The 20,154-nt window shown below is 47.5% G+C and overlaps 1 protein-coding gene and 4 non-coding genes across 5 annotated transcripts; all 5 read right to left on the bottom strand.

The window, feature by feature from the left end:
• Positions 1 to 5,229: 5,229 nt before the first annotated feature.
• Positions 5,230 to 9,965, bottom strand: rpl10 (ribosomal protein L10). Its single transcript, XM_041836084.2, has 6 exons — positions 9,873 to 9,965; positions 9,051 to 9,109; positions 7,547 to 7,654; positions 7,268 to 7,406; positions 5,819 to 5,981; positions 5,230 to 5,466 (listed from the first exon to the last, which is right to left on the bottom strand). Exons 1-6 carry the CDS (start codon positions 9,893 to 9,895, stop codon positions 5,311 to 5,313), a joined length of 648 nt encoding a protein of 215 aa, XP_041692018.1. The 5' UTR covers positions 9,896 to 9,965; the 3' UTR covers positions 5,230 to 5,310.
• LOC121530997 lies at positions 5,541 to 5,673 on the bottom strand. Its single transcript, XR_005994084.1, has one exon. It is a non-coding gene; the product is annotated as a small nucleolar RNA SNORA70 (small nucleolar RNA).
• LOC121530995 lies at positions 7,081 to 7,213 on the bottom strand. The gene has a single exon (XR_005994083.1). It is a non-coding gene; the product is annotated as a small nucleolar RNA SNORA70 (small nucleolar RNA).
• LOC121530998 lies at positions 7,819 to 7,951 on the bottom strand. Its single transcript, XR_005994085.1, has one exon. It is a non-coding gene; the product is annotated as a small nucleolar RNA SNORA70 (small nucleolar RNA).
• Positions 9,254 to 9,380, bottom strand: LOC121530999. Its single transcript, XR_005994086.1, has one exon. It is a non-coding gene; the product is annotated as a small nucleolar RNA SNORA70 (small nucleolar RNA).
• Positions 9,966 to 20,154: the final 10,189 nt, after the last annotated feature.

The raw sequence follows: 20,154 nt of genomic DNA, 5'->3' as shown, positions 1-20,154 counted from the left end.
TAGCCACCAGGAGCAGTATGTGTTCAGGTGAGACCAGGACACCTAGCCACCAGGAGCAGTATGTGTTCAGGTGAGACCAGGACACCTAGCCACCAGGAGCAGTATGTGTTCAGGTGAGACCAGGACACCTAGCCACCAGGAGCAGTATGTGTTCAGGTGAGACCAGGACACCTAGCCACCAGGAGCAGTATGTGTTCAGGTGAGACCAGGACACCTAGCTACCAGGAGCAGTATGTGTTCAGGTGAGACCAGGACAAGTACAGTGCCTTGCAAAAGCATTCATCCCCCTTGGCGTTTTCCCCCTTCGCCTCTTCACTGTTGACGTTGAGACTGGTGTTTTGCGGGTACTATTTCATGAAGCTGCCAGTTGAGGACCTGTGAGGCGTCTGTTTCTCAAACTAGACACTAATGTATTTGTCCTCTTGCTCAGTTGTGCACCGGGGCCTCCCACTCCTCTTTCTATTCTGGTTAGAGCCAGTATGCGCTGTTCTGTGAAGGGAGTAGTACACAGCGTTGTACGAGATCTTCAGTTTCTTGGCAATTTCTCACATGGAATAGCCTTCATTTCTCAAAACAAGAATAGACTGATGAGTTTCAGAAGAAAGTTATTTGTTTCTGGCCATTTTGAGCCTGTAATCAAACCCACAATTGCTGATGCTCCAGATACTCAACTAGTCTCAAGAAGGCCAGTTTTATTGCTTCTTTAATCAGCACAACAGTTTTCAGCTGTGCTAACATAATTGCAAAATAGTTTTCTAATGATCAATTAGCTTTTTAAAATGATAAACTTGGATTAGCAAACACAACGTGCCATTGGAACACAGGACTGATGGTTGCTGATAATGGGCCTCTGTATGCCTATGTAGATATTCCATAAAAAATCAGCCGTTTCCAGCTACAATAGCCATTTACAACATTAACAATGTCTACACTGTATTTCTGATCAATTTGATGCTATTTTAATGAACCAAAAAAAATGCTTTTCTTTCGAAAACAAGGACATTTCTAAGTGACCCCAAACGGTAGCGTATATGGTAGTCATGGTGAATGTATGCATGTGTTATATTTTTCTAGTTGCACAACTTAGTGTCTGATTTACAATGATATGGTCTGCTCACTATAATTCCCTCCAATATATTTTGACACAGATGGCTAGAATCACCCAGGACCTCTCCCTCTGACCCCATCCTCCTCCTTCCTCAGGCTGACGATATCTGTCCCTGTTGATGGACACTATGCCACCTGACACAGAGAAGAGGGAGATCCTGCTCAAACTCTACTATCTCTGGAGGTGCCAACATCTGAACTCTACTATCTCTGGAGGGGCCAACATCTGAACTCTACTATCTCTGGAGGGGCCAACATCTGAACTCTACTATCTCTGGAGGGGCCAACATCTGAACTCTACTATCTCTGGAGGGGCCAACATCTGAACTCTACTATCTCTGGAGGGGCCAACATACATTGCTCACTCAGCACTTGATTCGTCCCATGTGCCACCCAGCCATACGGACTAATGCATAAATCCTTTAGCTATTGTATTTTAACATTTTGTGTGTATTTCTTAAAAGCTGGCAGGTTAGTGGGGGGGCTGTTCTGATGTTCTGATGTTCTGAGGTTCTGATGTTCAAACCGTTTCCTTGTGTTTATTATCTGCTCATAATCAGTTATGAAAAGATCAACTGTAAATCTCCGACAAACCTCTAATCATACCCTGTAGTCGTGTTAGGTGGAGTGCCTCAGGGCTGCAATGTCAAACTCCATTCTCTTATAAGCTGAGGTGAACTGATGGACAGTGGACCAGCCAGTATGTAACCTGACACCACTGGAGGTGAACTGATGGACCAGCACCAATCAGTATGTAACCTGACACCACTGGAGGTGAACTGATGGACCAGCACCAGCCAGTATGTAACCTGACACCACTGGAGGTGAACTGATGGACCAGCACCAGCCAGTATGTAACCTGACACCACTGGAGGAGAACTGATGGACCAGCACCAGTCAGTATGTAACCTGACACCACTGGAGGTGAACTGATGGACAGTGGACCAGCCAGTATGTAACCTGACACCACTGGAGGTGAACTGATGGACAGTGGACCAGCACCAGCCAGTATGTAACCTGACACCACTGGAGGTGAACTGATGGACCAGCACCAGTCAGTATGTAACCTGACACCACTGGAAGAGAACTGATGGACAGTGGACCAGCACCAGTCAGTATGTAACCTGACACCACTGGAGGAGAACTGATGGACAGTGGACCAGCACCAGTCGGTATGTAACCTGACACCACTGGAGGTGAACTGATGGACAGTGGACCAGCACCAGTCAGTATGTAACCTGACACCACTGGAGGTGAACTGATGGACAGTGGACCAGCACCAGTCGGTATGTAACCTGACACCACTGGAGGTGAACTGATGGACCAGCACCAGTCAGTATGTAACCTGACACCACTGGAGGTGAACTGATGGACAGTGGACCAGCCAGTATGTAACCTGACACCACTGGAGGTGAACTGATGGACCAGCACCAGTCAGTATGTAACCTGACACCACTGGAGGTGAACTGATGGACCAGCACCAGTCAGTATGTAACCTGACACCACTGGAGGTGAACTGATGGACAGTGGACCAGCCAGTATGTAACCTGACACCACTGGAGGTGAACTGATGGACCAGCACCAGTCAGTATGTAACCTGACACCACTGGAGGTGAACTGATGGACCAGCACCAGTCAGTATGTAACCTGACACCACTGGAGGTGAACTGATGGACAGTGGACCAGCACCAGTCAGTATGTAACCTGACACCACTGGAAGTGAACTGATGGACCAGCACCAGTCAGTATGTAACCTGACACCACTGGAAGTGAACTGATGGACCAGCACCAGTCAGTATGTAAACTGATGGACCAGCACCAGTCGGTATGTAACCTGACACCACTGGAGGTGAACTGATGGACAGTGGACCAGCACCAGTCGGTATGTAACCTGACACCACTGGAGGTGAACTGATGGACCAGCACCAGTTGGTATGTAACCTGACACCACTGGAGGTGAACTGATGGACCAGCACCAGCCAGTATGTAACCTGACACCACTGGAGGTGAACTGATGGACAGTGGACCAGCCAGTATGTAACCTGACACCACTGGAGGTGAACTGATGGACCAGCACCAGTCAGTATGTAACCTGACACCACTGGAGGTGAACTGATGGACAGTGGACCAGCACCAGTCGGTATGTAACCTGACACCACTGGAGGTGAACTGATGGACCAGCACCAGCCAGTATGTAACCTGACACCACTGGAAGTCTTGATAATTATTTACAGCAGGATGCACAACCTAATTCTGTAACGGGTTCTTTATCGTGTGCAGTTGGGTGGAGATATTCTGGGCCTCAGTGATGTGCGGGTTGATTCATAACCCGTAGTCATATCCGCAGAGAAGGTGGGTAAAGGGTCATGAAATATAGTGTGGATGAAGGGCAGGTGGGTGGCGGTCTGGTGGATGAAGGGCAGGTGGGTGGCGGTCTGGTGGATGAAGGGCTGGTGGATGAAGGGCAGGTGGGTGGCGGTCTGGTGGATGAAGGGCTGGTGGGTGGCGGTCTGGTGGATGAAGGGCAGGTGGGTGGCGGTCTGGTGGATGAAGGGCAGGTGGGTGGCGGTCTGGTGGATGAAGGGCTGGTGGATGAAGGGCAGGTGGGTGGCGGTCTGGTGGATGAAGGGCAGGTGGGTGGCGGTCTGGTGGATGAAGGGCAGGTGGGTGGCGGTCTGGTGGATGAAGGGCAGGTGGGTGGCGGTCTGGTGGATGAAGGGCAGGTGGGTGGCGGTCTGGTTGAATAATTTGTACACTGCAAATTGACTACAACTAAGCCCAAAAAGAGATTAATATAATCATTTCATACCTTGATTATTAAAGATCACATCTCCATTTGTGGGAACTTGGGAAAAGATGCCCTGAATTAAACTAATTAGCTGAATTCCTGGTGATATTAGTCCAGGGGTTCCCAACCTTTATTGGCCTGTTACCCCATTTAGATTATGTATGTGTGACCCCATGTGAAAAAGGTGATGTAATCAACGGCCAATGTTTATTTTTAAGTTTGGCTGTGACAGTACTTTTGACACTATTTCAAGCTGAAGGAAGTGCTTTGAAGTGCATCAGAAAGGTATTGGGAAGTTCAATCATTTTGTATGATCTTCTGTGCAGAAGAGATCATGTTCTCCCCCCCTCCTGAGTTCTGCACAGCTTGATTTTGTCTCCTGAGTGGCGCAGTGCTAACTGTGCCACTAGAGATCCTGGTTCGAATCTAGGCTGTCGCAGCCGGCCGCGACCGGGAGACTCATGGGCGGCGCACAATTGGCCCAGTGTCGTCCAGGGTAGGGGAGGGAATGGCCGGCAGGGATGTAGCTCAGTTGATAGAGCATGGCGTTTGCAACGCCAGGGTTGTGGGTTCGATTCCCACGGGGGGCCAGTATAAAAAAATATGTATTCACTAACTGTAAGTCGCTCTGGATAAGAGCGTCTGCTAAATGTAAATATAATGTAATAATCCCTGTAGAGGAGACAAGACCAGTGTCCTGAGAGTCATCTTTCAGTGATGGGGGTCATAAACTCCCCCTTTTCAGGACCCTGTCTTTCAAAGATCATTTGTAAAATGAACTAAGTGCAATTTTATTTCAGTTTCTCAACCATTTTCAAAATCAGGCAACCCCTCGTTTGTGAAACACTATTAGTCACTTAAAATGCCGTTACACCAGCAGGTCACTGTTGACTAACAGAACCTACATAAACAGATTAGATGTCAACTAGAGCCTCTGGTGAGGAGTGCTTTAGAAACGCTGACATAATAATATGCACCTGTTTCACAGAAACGTAAAGGTGTCCGTTCTATTACCTCACAGAAACGTAAAGGTGTCCATTCTATTACCTCACAGAAACGTAAAGGTGTCCGTTCTATTACCTCACAGAAACGTAAAGGTGTCCGTTCTATTACCTCACAGAAACGTAAAGGTGTCCATTCTATTACCTCACAGAAACGTAAAGGTGTCCATTCTATTACCTCACAGAAACGTAAAGGTGTCCATTCTATTTTAGATACTAGTACTTAACTAATCTGACATTGTACAGGACCCGCTTTCATAGTCGTTTCACATAACCTTCCCCAAGTCATCTGAAATCAGTAGTGAAGATCAGAATATTGAAAGACAACTCAGGTCAGTTTTATATTCAATGATACTTTTATTGGCTAGTTCTTCCACCATGTCTCTGATCTCCAGACAGTCTGTAGTTGGGTGTCTAGGTGGCGTGAATCTTCTTCCAGCGAGCCAGGGGGCCAGTCGAGGGGATGTACTTCACCCCACAGCCATCAGGAATCACACGCTTCTCAGCCATCATTTGATCAAAGTCCACCGCGTTGAACTTAGTGAAGCCATACTTCTTAGACATGTGGATCTGGGAGGGAGAGGGATCAGAGGTCATCCAGAGGCAGCCATGTTTCTCAGTGTGTGAAGGTAATCTAGCCAGTCTTTTGTCTCAGCGGTCCCTTAAAGGGGCCAGCACCTCTCAGCTGGCCTCATACACAACCACAGAGTCACTGTCTGCAGCCATTGAACACCAGAAACGCACTGCAGCGAGACTGGTTAGCTTCATGAGCTGCAGGTGTTTCTAACAGCTCACAATGAGTGTTTAAGACTCTCAAAGTTCATCTTAATACATTCACACAATGATTAACACCAGTTATCCCAGTGTGTAGGTACTCAATCGAGTTTCTGCATTTCAAATGTATATTTTGTGTGCATGTTACCTTCTGGCGTCCGGGGAACTTGAACTTGGCTCTGCGGAGAGCCTCTATAATGTGCTCCTTGTTGCTGGCCTTGGTGCGGACAGACATGATCACCTGACCGATTCTAACACGGGCCACGGTGCCCAGAGGTTTACCGAACGCACCACGCATCCCCGTCTGGAGCCTAGAAACACACAGGTCAAACCATATTTAATTAGTATTACAGGCACAACACATTACTGACAATGAATAAATATTCTAAAGCCCTTTTCACATTAGTAGTCATAAGCCTGGGGCCAGAGGGCTCTCCAGTGGCCCAGAGCGCTCTCCAGTGGCCCGGGGGCCCAGAGCGCTCTCCAGTGGCCCGGGGGCCCAGAGCGCTCTCCAGTGGCCCGGGGGCCCAGAGCGCTCTCCAGTGGCCCGGGGGCCCAGAGCGCTCTCCAGTGGCCCGGGGGCCAAGAGCGCTCTCCAGTGGCCCGGGGGCCAAGAGCGCTCTCCAGTGGCCCGGGGGCCAGAGCGCTCTCCAGTGGCCCGGGGGCCAGAGCGCTCTCCAGTGGCCCGGGGCCAGAGCGCTCTCCAGTGGCCCGGGGCCAGAGCGCTCTCCAGTGGCCCGGGGGCCAGAGCGCTCTCCAGTGGCCCGGGGGCCAGAGCGCTCTCCAGTGGCCCGGGGGCCAGAGCGCTCTCCAGTGGCCCGGGGGCCAGAGCGCTCTCCAGTGGCCCGGGGGCCAGAGCGCTCTCCAGTGGCCCGGGGGCCAGAGCGCTCTCCAGTGGCCCGGGGGCCAGAGCGCTCTCCAGTGGCCCGGGGGCCAGAGCGCTCTCCAGTGGCCCGGGGGCCAGAGCGCTCTCCAGTGGCCTGGGCAGAGACCAGAGCCAGGGAAACTATAGCAGGAAGAAACGTGGAGAGGAACCAGACTGAGGGTCATTTTTAATACATTCTGGATTTACAGTAAATACCTCCAAGGTCATGTTCACCAACACACAGCATCAGTGCCTTTGACCAGAGACCGTCTGGGCAGGGCATTGGCATGTTGTAGCACCAGCCTGCCCGTAACAGCTGACCGAGGCAGAGCAGTATCCAGCCTGCCTGCCCGTAACAGCTGACCGAGGTAGAGCAGTATCTAGCCAGCCTGCCCGTAACAGCTGACCGAGGCAGAGCAGTATCTAGCCAGCCTGCCCGTAACAGCTGACCGAGGCAGAGCAGTATCTAGCCAGCCGCCTGGCTTTAGTCTCACAGGTCTACAATCCCCAGCCCAGGTCTCACAGCAGCAGCACTAGGTGTAAAGAGTTGTCTCAGCGGTCCCTTAAAGGGGCCAGCACCTCCCAGCTGGCCTCATACACAACCACAGAGTCACTGTCTGCAGCCATTGAACACCAGAAACGCACTGCAGCGAGACTGGTTAGCTTCATGAGCTGCAGGTGTTTGTGTGAAAGAGTTTTAGATGAGCGCTTGAGGGTGTATGTGTCTCGTACCTATCAGCCCCAGCGCAGGACAACATCTTGTTGATACGGATGACATGGAAGGGGTGCAGGCGGACCCGGATGTGGAAGCCGTCCTTTCCACAAGTCTTCACCATGTATTTGTTGGCACAGATACGGGCTGCCTCCAGAGCTACAGGAGAGAGAGAGATTTAGAAAGTAGATGAATGTGAGATTAGATCTGACTTTTCCTTACAGAAAACAACATGAGTCTGATTATGTGCCTGACAGTGTGATTGCGTGCGTCTCCCCAAAGATGATGTCTGCCCTCACCTTCAGAGGACAGCTGCTCGTACTCGTCAGAGACCATGTGACCACACAGAGGGAACTCATCCACCCTGGCCTTCTTCCTGCCCAGGTCAAAGATCCTGATCTTAGGATCTACAGAGAAAGCAGAGTTTACAATACATACAGGAGGGGGCAAGGTTTACAATACATACAGGGAACAGTTGACATGGGTCTGAATGGCATTTCTTTAAGATACCAAGCAGACATAAAACAGCCAATTAGCTACTCCCTCTGTAGTTCAGTATAAACAGGTCACATTTTGTCTCAGCGGTCCCTTAAAGGGGCCAGCACCTCCCAGCTGGCCTCATACACAACCACAGAGTCACTGTCTGCAGCCATTGAACACCAGAAACGCACTGCAGCGAGACTGGTTAGCTTCATGAGCTGCAGTTAAGAACACAGTTATGAGCGTGCTGAGTAGTCGGACAAAACAAGTATTGTAACATATGGGCAATATTTTTTGTAATTATCCTTGACCATAGAAAAGGTTATTGTCGGGAGCCAGCAAGCATCTTTCTCATGTCAGTCAGTAACAGTGTCTAAACCATACTGTACGGTCTGTCAGTCATATGCGTTGTATAAATAACTCAACTGGCTAGTTTGCCTGTCTGTAAAGAGAAGGGCGGGCTGTACGTTGATCCTGCTGCTCTGATTGGCTAGAGTGATGCTGTATTTCTCAATCCATTCACTTCATATCACTTTTCCTCGCATGTTTTCAGTCTGATCATTTAGATTGCTGCTGCCTGCTACTATGATAAATCACACGGCGAGGACGTTTAATGCTCCTGCTACTATGATAAATCACACGGCGAGGACGTTTAATGCTCCTGCTACTATGATAAATCACACGGCGAGGATGTTTAATGCTCCTGCTACTATGATAAATCACACGGCGAGGATGTTTAATGCTCCTGCTACTATGATAAATCACACGGTGAGGACGTTTAATGCTCCTGCTACTATGATAAATGACACGGCGAGGACGTTTAATGCTCCTGCTACTATGATAAATGACACGGCGAGGACGTTTAATGCTCCTGCTACTATGATAAATCACACGGCGAGGACGTTCGTTATCAAGTTTTCAATGTGTAAAATATCTAACAAGCAGGGCAGAAAAAAAGAAACCCATTCTGCCTTGTCTGCCCGCTGCAAGTTGGCAGGGCAGACGTCCCTCTGCAGCTCCTAACCTGCCGCTTGTTTGGTCTAGAGATGGTTTGGGTTATTTTGCCAACATCTACTTAAGCATATTAAAATATTACATTTTTCCCCCCGATCACGAGTATCATCCGATCCAACCATCAGATCCGGTTAAGAGTATGGTCATGTCGGCACACCCCTCAGCTGTGCCCTGGACACCATAGTTCATACTGCTTGGTGACCTAAATTGGGATATGCTATACCCCTCACTGTTAACTTCCTGTTTGAGTGGGTACTGGGGAATAACCTAGGAGAGAGGTGTAAGTGAAATAATGGAAAAAGGGGTTACCAGGAACACCGCGACAGAAGCGGGACTTGGGGTAGGGCTTGTTCTTGCAGTAGCGATAGCTGAGGGAGAGACAGATGGTTTTGAGTCAAACAATTATCAGCTAACAGCTGCCTTTACATTCAACACAGGAAAATGCCAACAATATAATTGAAGAGTTATCAGAGGTCCCATGTCTCAACTGTGTGAAGGAAATCTAGCCAGTCGGTTGTCTCAACAGTCCCTTAAAAGGGCCAGCACCTCCCAGCTGGCCTCATACACAACCAGTCAATGTCTGCAGCCATTGAACACCAGAACAGCACTGCAGACATTGGTTGGCTAAATAAACTGCAGGTGATTAAATCAGTTCTAAGGATGTTTACAGACATTCACGCGTCTTTATACTGTAAGGTAAAAAAATAAAATAAACGACTTGATATGCTGTGTAATGTGTATTCAATCACAGGCCTACGTATGATACTAACCTCCATAACTATGTTCATCCACCGACAAGCTTCAATGGCTAGTCAGTTATGCTACTTTATGCCATTAGCTGTTAACCTACTAGCTAGTAACATTATCTAAAATGCCACCTAGCTACATTCAACACCATGTTACCTAGCTGATTGACGGTGACTTCGTAAACCGTGTGTAACAGACCATCCAGTTACCTAGTTTTATGACAATACAAGCATACGTTCTGGCATGGAAAGTATGCGACAGCAAAACTGCAAATGTAGCTAGCTAACTTATTCATGCACATGGTGCGACATAACCGCCATTTTGTATTTTCATCCAGCGACAGACTTCAATGCCGAGTTAAAACCATGCGACAAAAAAACTCACCATCGGGCTGGCCGGCGACCCATAGCTGCGATCTGTAGAAATAACACAAAGAAACACTTATTACGAATGGAAACAAGGGTTCTACGCTGGAAAAACACTAGAATTTCTACAATGATTTGAAGAGCGGCAGACACCGCGATGTGAACACGCACTCACCGAAAGGCGGAAAGGAAGTTAGCGAGACTTCCGCCGCGTCATATGGGCGCTTCGGCTGGACAAATATGATAAAAACACTCCGATTTTATTTTTCATTTGGGTAAACACTTTTGGCGTCATACGTGAAATATGGTTAGTAATCGTGTATTTTAAATGTAATATGGTGGCTGTAAATTTTCCTCCGCAACAACTAGCCTACCGTGGAGCATAATGGGAAAGGTAGTTTTACTGGGAACATAGCACAAGCTACATGAACATTCAAGAGGACGATCAACCAGTTTTAGGATGAGATGAGGACGAGGAAAGGAAGAATATGAGTGTCGGTAAAATTAGTTTGGGTTGATGACAGTGGTGTTATTTAATTTCATTTGAATTGCTATGTATTGGCCAGTGAGGGGCTTTGAAGCCACCAGATGGGCATATTGGTACTCCCCAGATAGAGCAGTCCTCTCCATAGGAATTAATGGCATTCTACAATATTTCAATTAAAGATGCACTATGCAAAATCGCTCCGCCATTTTCTGGTTGCTAAAATTCCAATAGTTCGCCTAATTTCAGTTTATGTGATAAAACAAGCAAGTACAATGTAGAGAATCATTGTACCATCTAAACCACTGTCAAATATATTTTCTGTAACCAAAAAAATATATTTTCAGATGTTTGAAGCTAGTGTACAAAACCGAAAGTAAAAGACACAAAAACGAAACTTAAGGGGAAGCATAGAAATAGCGCCCATAGAACAGATCTACTGCTTCTTAGACTTGCTTTCAATGAGAATGACAGATCTATAACACGTTTCAAGTTTTAATGTCACATGCACAGTGAAATGCCTTTCTTGCAAAACTCAAACCCAACAATGCAATAATCAATAACAATGGATTACTAGAAAAAACAAACATGAGAAATAAGAATAAGAAATACACAATAAAGTAAGTACAGTTGAAGACGGAAGTTTACATACACCTTAGCCAAATACATTTAAACTCAGTTTTTCACAATTCCTGACATTTAATCCTGGTAAAAATTCCCTGTCTTAGGTCAGTTAGTATCACAACTTTATTTTAAGAATGTGAAATGTCAGAATAATAGTAGAGAGAATTATTTATTTTAGCTTTTATTTCTTTCATCACATTCCCAGTGGGTCAGATGTTTACAAACACTCAATTAGTATTTGGTAGCATTGCCTAAAAATTGTTTAACTTGGGTCAAACGTTTCGGGTAGCCTTCCACAAGCTTCCCACAATAAGTTGGGTGAATTTTGGCCCATTCCTCCTGACAGAGCTGGTGTAACTGAGTCAGGTTTGTAGGCCTCCTTGCCCGCACACGCCTTTTCAGTTCTGCCCACACATGTTCTATAGGATTGAGGTCAGGGCTTTGTGATGGCCACTCCAATACCTTGACTTTGTTGTCCTTAAGCCATTTTTCCACAACTTTGGAAGTATGCTTGGGATCATTGTCCATTTGGAAGACCCATTTGCAACCAAGTTTTAACTTCCTGACTGATGTCTTGAGATGTTGCTTCAATATATCCACATAATGTTCCTTCCTCATGATGCCATCTATTTTGTGAAGTGCACCAGTCCCTCCTGCAGCAAAGCACCCCCACAGCATGATGCTGCCACCCCCGTGCTTCACGGTTGGGATGGTGTTCTTCGGCTTGCAAGCACCCCCCTTTTTGAACATAACGATAGTCATTATGGCCAAACAGTTCTATTTTTGTTTCATCAGACCAGAGGACATTTCTCCAAAAATTACAATCTTTGTCCCCATGTGCAGTTGCAAACTGTAGTCTGGCTTTTTTTATGGCGGTTTTTGGAGCAGTGGCTTCTTCCTTGCTGAGCGGCCTTTCAGGTTATGTCGATATAGGACTCGTTTTACAGTGGATATATATACACCTTTGTACCTGTTTCCTCCAGCATCTTCACAAGGTCCTTGCTGTTGTTCTGGGATTGATTTGCACTTTTCGCACCAAAGTACGTTCATCTCTAGGAGACAGAACGCGTCTCCTTCCTGAGCGGTATGACGGCTGCGTGGTCCCATGGTGTTTATACTTGCGTACTATTGTTTGTACAGATGAATGTGGTACCTTCAGGCATTTGGAAATTGCTCCCAAGGATGAACCAGAGTTGTGGAGGTCTAAATGTTTTTTTCGGAGGTCTTGTCTGATTTCTTTAGATTTTCCCATGATGTCAAGCAAAGAGGCACTGAGTTTGAAGGTAGGCCTTGAAATACATCCACAGGTACACCTCCAATTGACTCAAATTATGTCAATTAGCCTATCAGAAGCTTCTAAAGCCATGACATCATTTTCTGGAATTTTCCAAGCTGTTTAAAGGCACAGTCAACTTAGTGTATGTAAACTTCTGACCCACTGGAATTGTGATACAGTGAATTATAAGTGAAATAATCTGTCTGTAAACAATTGTTGGAAAAATTACTTGTGTCATGCACAAAGTAGATGTCCTAACCGACTTGCCAAAACTATATTTTGTTAACAAGAAATTTGTGGAGTGGTTGAAAAACAAGTTTTAATGACTCCAACCTAAGTGTATGTAAACTTCCGACTTCAACTGTAAGTAAGCATACTATATACAGTAAATTTTTAAGAAGTCACTTCTAATACCATATTTACATGTGCAGGGATACTGGAGTGATGGAGGTAGATATGTATAGGGGTAAGGTAACTAGGCAACAGGATATGAGATAAACAGAGTAGCAGCAGCTTGTATGTGAGTGGGTGTGTAGAGTCAGTATAAATGTATGTACATATTATGTGTGAGTGATCAGATGATGAAGTGAGTGTTTGTGTGTGTGTTGGAGGGACAGTGTGTGTGTGTATTGGAGTGACAGTGTGTGTTTGTGTTGGAGGGACAGTGTGTGTGTGTGTTGGAGTGACAGTGTGTGTTTGTGTTGGAGGGACAGTGTGTGTGTGTGTGTTGGAGAGACAGTGTGTGTGTGTGTTGGAGTGGAGGGACAGTGTGTGTGTGTGTGTTGGAGGGACAGTGTGTGTGTGTGTTGGAGTGACAGTGTGTGTGTGTGTGTTGGAGTGGAGGGACAGTGTGTGTGTGTGTTGGAGGGACAGTGTGTGTGTGTGTTGGAGTGGAGGGACAGTGTGTGTGTGTGTTGGAGGGACAGTGTGTGTGTGTGTTGGAGGGACAGTGTGTGTGTGTGTGTGTTGGAGGGACAGTGTGTGTGTGTGTTGGAGTGGAGGGACAGTGTGTGTGTGTGTTGGAGGGACAGTGTGTGTGTGTGTTGGAGTGGAGGGACAGTGTGTGTGTGTGTTGGAGGGACAGTGTGTGTGTGTGTGTGTGTTGGAGGGACAGTGTGTGTGTGTGTGTGTGTTGGAGGGACAGTGTGTGTGTGTGTTGGAGTGACAGTGTGTGTGTGTGTTGGAGTGACAGTGTGTGTGTGTGTTGGAGTGGAGGGACAGTGTGTGTGTGTGTTGGAGGGACAGTGCGTGTTTGTGTGTGTGTGTGTGTTGGAGGGACAGTGTGTGTGTTGGAGGGACAGTGTGTGTGTGTGTGTTGGAGGGACAGTGTGTGTTTGTGTGTGTGTGTGTGTTGGAGGGACAGTGTGTGTGTTGGAGGGACAGTGTGTGTGTGTGTTGGAGGGACAGTGTGTGTGTGTGTTGGAGGGACAGTGTGTGTGTGTGTTGGAGTGACAGTGTGTGTGTGTGTGTTGGAGGGACAGTGTGTGTGTGTGTTGGAGTGACAGTGTGTGTGTGTGTTGGAGTGACAGTGTGTGTGTGTGTGTGTTGGAGGGACAGTGTGTGTGTTGGAGGGACAGTGTGTGTGTGTGTTGGAGGGACAGTGTGTGTGTGTGTTGGAGTGACAGTGTGTGTGTGTGTTGGAGGGACAGTGTGTGTGTGTGTGTTGGAGGGACAGTGTGTGTGTGTGTTGGAGGGACAGTGTGTGTGTGTGTGTGTGTGGGAGGGACAGTGTGTGTGTGTGTGTGTTGGAGGGACAGTGTGTGTGTTGGAGTGACAGTGTGTGTGTGTGTGTTGGAGTGGAGGGACAGTGTGTGTGTGTGTTGGAGTGACAGTGTGTGTGTGTGTTGGAGGGACAGTGTGTGTGTGTGTGTGTGTTGGAGGGACAGTGTGTGTGTTGGAGTGACAGTGTGTGTGTGTGTGTTGGAGTGGAGGGACAGTGTGTGTGTGTGTGTTGGAGGGACAGTGTGTGTGTGTGTTGGAGTGACAGTGTGTGTGTGTGTGTTGGAGTGACAGTGTGTGTGTGTGTTGGAGTGGAGGGACAGTGTGTGTGTGTGTTGGAGGGACAGTGTGTGTGTGTGTTGGAGGGACAGTGTGTGTGTGTGTTGGAGGGACAGTGTGTGTGTGTGTTGGAGTGGAGGGACAGTGTGTGTGTGTGTTGGAGGGACAGTGTGTGTGTGTGTGTTTGGAGTGGGAGGGACAGTGTGTGTGTGTGTTGGAGGGACAGTGTGTGTGTGTGTTGTGTGTGGAGGGACAGTGTGTGTGTGTGTGTTTGGAGGGACAGTGTGTGTGTGTGTTGGAGTGACAGTGTGTGTGTGTGTGTGTTGGAGTGGAGGGACAGTGTGTGTGTGTGTGTTGGAGTGGAGGGACAGTGTGTGTGTGTGTTGGAGTGGAGGGACAGTGTGTGTGTGTGTTGGAGTGGAGGGACAGTGTGTGTGTGTGTGTGTTGGAGTGGAGGGACAGTGTGTGTGTGTGTGTTGGAGTGGAGGGACAGTGTGTGTGTGTGTTGGAGGGACAGTGTGTTTGTGTGTTGGAGGGACAGTGTGTGTGTGTGTTGGAGTGGAGGGACAGTGTGTGTGTGTGTTGGAGTGGAGGGACAGTGTGTGTGTGTGTTGGAGGGACAGTGTGTGTGTGTGTTGGAGTGGAGGGACAGTGTGTGTGTGTGTGTTGGAGTGGAGGGACAGTGTGTGTGTGTGTGTTGGAGTGGAGGGACAGTGTGTGTGTGTGTTGGAGGGACAGTGTGTTTGTGTGTTGGAGGGACAGTGTGTGTGTGTGTTGGAGGGACAGTGTGTGTGTGTGTTGGAGTGGAGGGACAGTGTGTGTGTGTGTTGGAGGGACAGTGTGTGTGTTGGAGTGACAGTGTGTGTGTGTGTGTTGGAGGGACAGTGTGTGTGTGTGTTGGAGGGACAGTGTGTGTGTGTGTTGGAGGGACAGTGTGTGTGTGTGTTGGAGGGACAGTGTGTGTGTGTGTGGAGTGACAGTGTGTGTGTGTGTTGGAGGGACAGTGTGTGTGTGTGTGTTGGAGGGACAGTGTGTGTGTGTGTGTTGGAGGGACAGTGTGTGTGTGTGTGTTGGAGGGACAGTGTGTGTGTTGGAGTGACAGTGTGTGTGTGTGTTTGTGTGTTGGAGGGACAGTGTGTGTGTGTGTTGGAGTGACAGTGTGTGTGTGTGTTGGAGTGACAGTGTGTGTGTGTGTGTTGGAGGGACAGTGTGTGTGTGTGTTGGAGTGGAGGGACAGTGTGTGTGTGTGTTGGAGGGACAGTGTGTGTGTGTGTTGGAGGGACAGTGTGTGTGTGTGTGTTGGAGGGACTGTGTGTGTGTGTGTTGGAGTGGAGGGACAGTGTGTGTGTGTGTTGGAGTGACAGTGTGTGTGTGTGTGTGTTGGAGGGACAGTGTGTGTGTGTGTTGGAGTGGAGGGACAGTGTGTGTGTGTGTGTTGGAGGGACAGTGTGTGTGTGTGTGTTGGAGTGACAGTGTGTGTGTGTTGGAGGGACAGTGTGTGTGTGTGTTGGAGTGGAGGGACAGTGTGTGTGTGTGTTGGAGGGACAGTGTGTGTGTGTGTTGGAGTGACAGTGTGTGTGTGTGTTGGAGGGACAGTGTGTGTGTGTGTTGGAGGGACAGTGTGTGTGTGTGTTGGAGGGACAGTGTGTGTGTTGGAGGGACCTGTGAGTGTGCATAGAGACAGTGTAAATACTTCAATAAAATGTCAATAAAGACACAAGGTGAACTCAGATGATCCGTGTACCAATTCTGTTAGCTATTTATCAGTCGTATTGCTTTGGGATAGAAGCTGTTCAAGAGCCTGTTGGTGCCAGACTTGGTGCTCCGGTACCTCTTGCCATGTGGCAGCAGAGAAAATAGTCTATGGCTTGGATGGTTGGGGTCTTTGAATATTTTCCAGGCCTTCTTTTCACACCACCTGGTATAGAGGTCCTGGGTGGCAGGGAGCTCAGCCCCGGTGAAGTACTGGGCTGTCCGCACCACCCTCTGTAGCACCATGCGATCCAGGGCGGTGCTGTTGCCATACCAACCAGTGGTGCAGCCAGTCAATATGCTCTCAGTGGTACAGCTGTAGAACCTTTTTATTTCTATGTGAATTTGGTCGCCCAAAAAGTGACATACTGCGGCTTTAAATGTTTAAAGGACAAAATTGCATGTATTTAAGTATTTTTTTTTGTAGTGGGTACAGTAACACGTGTCAAAATTAGACTTAAGGAACATGTTTTTAGATTTTTTTGTTTAGCTCACATATTATAATGTAAACGTATGCATTAATGTGTCTGTAATAGAATAAACGTGGCAAAAACAAAACGTAGACATGAATAAATGCATTTCTTTAGCTTCCAAAATATGTTTTACAATGGTGTGGGAGTGCCACGATGGAGGCGTGGTGGCTTCAAAACAGCGCCCCCTGTCAGTCACCTAGTGTATATTGTAGCGACCCGCACAGACAGCTGTGTGTTATGTGTTAGGCTAGTAGATGGTTGTGTTGTACCTACCAGTACCCAGTGTTCGCGGGGTCCGACATGTCAATCAACCTGCTATCTGCCAATCACGGGAATGCCTGGAACGTTCTGATGCCGGGCATCCTGGCGGTTGGCGGAGTGGCGTGGAGGGGGGTTGGGCAGGGGGCTGGAGCATTGGAAGTTAAGACCAGGTTTAGCCTTTGTTCTCCCTCTTTACGTCTGGGCTTCACAAGAGAAGGTCACGATTGGCTTGTGGGTTATCTTTCATTTATTTGGCGTGGGCTACGGCCAAACAGTAGCCTGTGTAAAGTTGGTTTAATAAACCGTCCATTCGTAAACTCAATCCTCTGTCTGGACAGTTGTTCTTTTATGATCTAGTCAGGTCATTACAATATATAAATCATTGATGAAGACAGACCGCTGTATTGCGTTTCAGAAGCTGCCATTCTCACAGGGTGGCGACAAATGCACAGCATCCCTAAACGCAACAGGCTAGGTAAAATTAGGACTACTATGCTAAACTCTGATAATACTGATATCAACAACAATTGTATTTCGAGGGTATTATTTTATCAACACGCTTCTTAAAGTTGAAGATAAATAAAAGCCGATAAATTACCAAGGCAATGGACACAAACTAAATTTGTGACGTTATCATACAGAGTTTCTACGGGGGCAGTAAAGACACTGCCAGGTCCCTGTCAAGTCCGGATGTGTCCTACTGTGGCCGGCAGGGGGCGCCATTGCACCGAGAGAGCAGCTCCTGTATTGTCTCTCTCCAATGCTCCTCTCCCTGTAATGAGTAGTTCTTCAGTTTTTACCATGTTATTGGATTTAGGTTAAAAATTCCATTACGTTGATGACTTTTTGCCAAATCCAATCCGTTTTACCCGATGATTCAACGTCATCACATTGAATTTCTTTGTTGAAATGATGTGGAAACAACGTGTGTGTGTGTGTGTGCGCGTGCATGTCAAATCAAATACAATTGTATTTTATTTGTCATTTGCGCCGAATACAACAGGTATGGACTTTACAGTGAAATGCTTCCTGACGAGCCCTTAACCAACGACGCAGAGTTAAAAAGGAAGAAAAATTAGCTAAATAAAAAAGGAAACAGTAACACAATAAAATAACAATAATTAGACTATATAGAAGGAGTACCAGTACTGAGTCAATGTGCAGGAGGACCAGGTAGCTGAGGTATTTGAACATGTAGGTAGGGGTAAAGTGACTAGTCAATCAGGATAGATAATAAACAGAGTAGCAGTGTATGTGAAGAGTGGGAATGTGTGTGCGTGTGTTTTGTGTGTGCCTGTAAGCATATGTAGTGTGTGTGTGTGTGTGTGTGTGTGTGTGTGTGTGTGTGTGGGGGTAGTCCAGGTGAGTGTGCATAGAGTCATTGCAAAAAATATGCACTATATATACAAAAGTATGTGGACACCCCTTCAAATGAGTTGATTCAGCTATTTCAGCCACACCCGTTGCTGACAGGTGTATACAATCGAGCACACAGCCATGCAATCTCCATAGACAAACATTGGCAGTAAAATGGCCTTACTGAAGAGCTCAGTGACGTTCAACGTGGCACCGCCATGGTATGCCGCCTTTCCAACAAGTCAGTTCGTCAAATTTCTGCCCTGCTAGAGCTGCCCCAGTCAACTGTAAGTGCTGTTATTGTGAAGTGGAAAGGTCTAGGAGCAACAACGGCTCAGCTGCGAAGTGGCAGGCCACACAAGCTCACAGAACTGGACTGCCGAGTGCTGAAGCGCGTAAAATTAGTCTGTCCTCGGTTGCAACACTCGCTACCGATGTTCCAAACTGCCTCTGGAAGCAATGTCAGCACAATAACTGTTTGTCGGGAGCTTCATGAAATGGGTTTCCATGGCCGAGCAGCCGCACAGAAGCCTAAGATCACCATGCGCAATGCCAAGCATCGGGTGGAGTGGTGTAAAGCTCGCTGCCATTGGACTCTGGAGCAGTGGAAACGCGTTCTCTGGAGATGCTTCACCATCTTAACGCTACAGCATACAATAACATTCTAGACAATTCTATGCTTCCAACTTTGTGGCAACAGTTTGGGGAAGGCCCTTTCCTGTTTCAGCATGGCAATGCCCCCGTGCACAAAGCGAGGTCCATACAGAAATGGTTTGTCGAGATCGGTGTGGAAGAACTTGACTGGCCTGCACAGAGCTCTGACCTCAACTCCATCGAACACCTTTGGGATGAATTCGAAAGCCAGCCCTAATCGCCCAACATCAGTGCCCGACCTCACTAATGCTCTTGTGGCTGAATGGAAGCAAGTCCCCACAGCAATGTTCCAACATCTAGTGGAAAGCCTTCCCAGAAGAGTGGAGGCTGTTATAGCAGCAAAGGGGGGACCAACTCCATAGTAATGCCCATGATTTTGGAATGAGATGTTTGACAAGCCGGTGTACACATACTTTTGGCCATGTATTGTATCTATACATACGTTATGGTCACAAGACCAGGTCCCCGTTTGATAATAAGGATTTCAGTCCTTGACTAATAATGTTCTGTTCTGTATTATGTCATGTTTCATGTGGAAGAGTAGCTGATTGGTTCAGTGGCTAATGGGGATCTAATGATTTGTTCAGTGGCTAATGGGGATCTAATGATTGGTTCAGTGGCTAATGGGGATCTAATGATTGGTTCAGTGGCTAATGGGGATCTAATGATTGGTTCAGTGGCTAATGGGGATCTAATGATTGGTTCAGTGGCTAATGGGGATCTAATGATTGGTTCAGTGGCTAATGGGGATCTAATGATTGGTTCAGTGGCTAATGGGGATCTAATGATTGGTTCAGTGGCTAATGGGGATCTAATGATTGGTTCAGTGGCTAATGGGGATCTAATGATTGGTTCAGTGGCTAATGGGGATCTAATGATTGGTTCAGTGGCTAATGGGGATCTAATGATTGGTTCAGTGGCTAATGGGGATCTAATGATTGGTTCAGTGGCTAATGGGGATCTAATGATTGGTTCAGTGGCTAATGGGGATCTAATGATTGGTTCAGTGGCTAATGGGGATCTAATGATTGGTTCAGTGGCTAATGGGGATCTTAATAAATACCAAACAGCTGGAGGCTTTCAACTATCGAGCTCCACTGTTCCGGAATGGCCTGCCGATCCATGTGAGAGACGCAGACTCGGTCTCAACCTTTAAGTCTTTACTGAACACATCTCTTCAGTAGGTCCTATGACTGGGCCAGGGGTGCGAAGGTGAACGGAAAGGCACTGGAGTGACGAATCGGCATTGATGCCTGGCCGGCTCCGCCCTCTTGTTTGGTTCTAGTGAAGATTCTAGCAGCCGTATTAGCTGAAGTGCTCAGTTGGTAGAGCATGGTGTTTGCAACGCCAGGGTTGTGGGTTCGTTTCCCACGGGGGGCCAGTTGGTAGAGCATGGTGTTTGCAACGCCAGGGTTGTGGGTTC

The sequence above is a fragment of the Coregonus clupeaformis genome, chromosome 24 (assembly GCF_020615455.1).
Source record: "Coregonus clupeaformis isolate EN_2021a chromosome 24, ASM2061545v1, whole genome shotgun sequence".
NCBI lineage: Eukaryota > Metazoa > Chordata > Actinopteri > Salmoniformes > Salmonidae > Coregonus > Coregonus clupeaformis.
This window is presented reverse-complemented; position numbering and strand designations above follow the sequence as displayed.

Coding starts and splice junctions, on each gene's coding strand:
- rpl10 (XM_041836084.2), bottom strand. CDS start 9,895: ATGGGTCGCCGGCCAGCCCGATG. Junction 7,407..7,546: donor CGAGCAGCTGTCCTCTGAAG/GTGAGGGCAGAC, acceptor TCTCTCCTGTAG/CTCTGGAGGCAGCCCGTATC. Junction 5,467..5,818: donor AGTTCCCCGGACGCCAGAAG/GTAACATGCACA, acceptor TCTCCCTCCCAG/ATCCACATGTCTAAGAAGTA.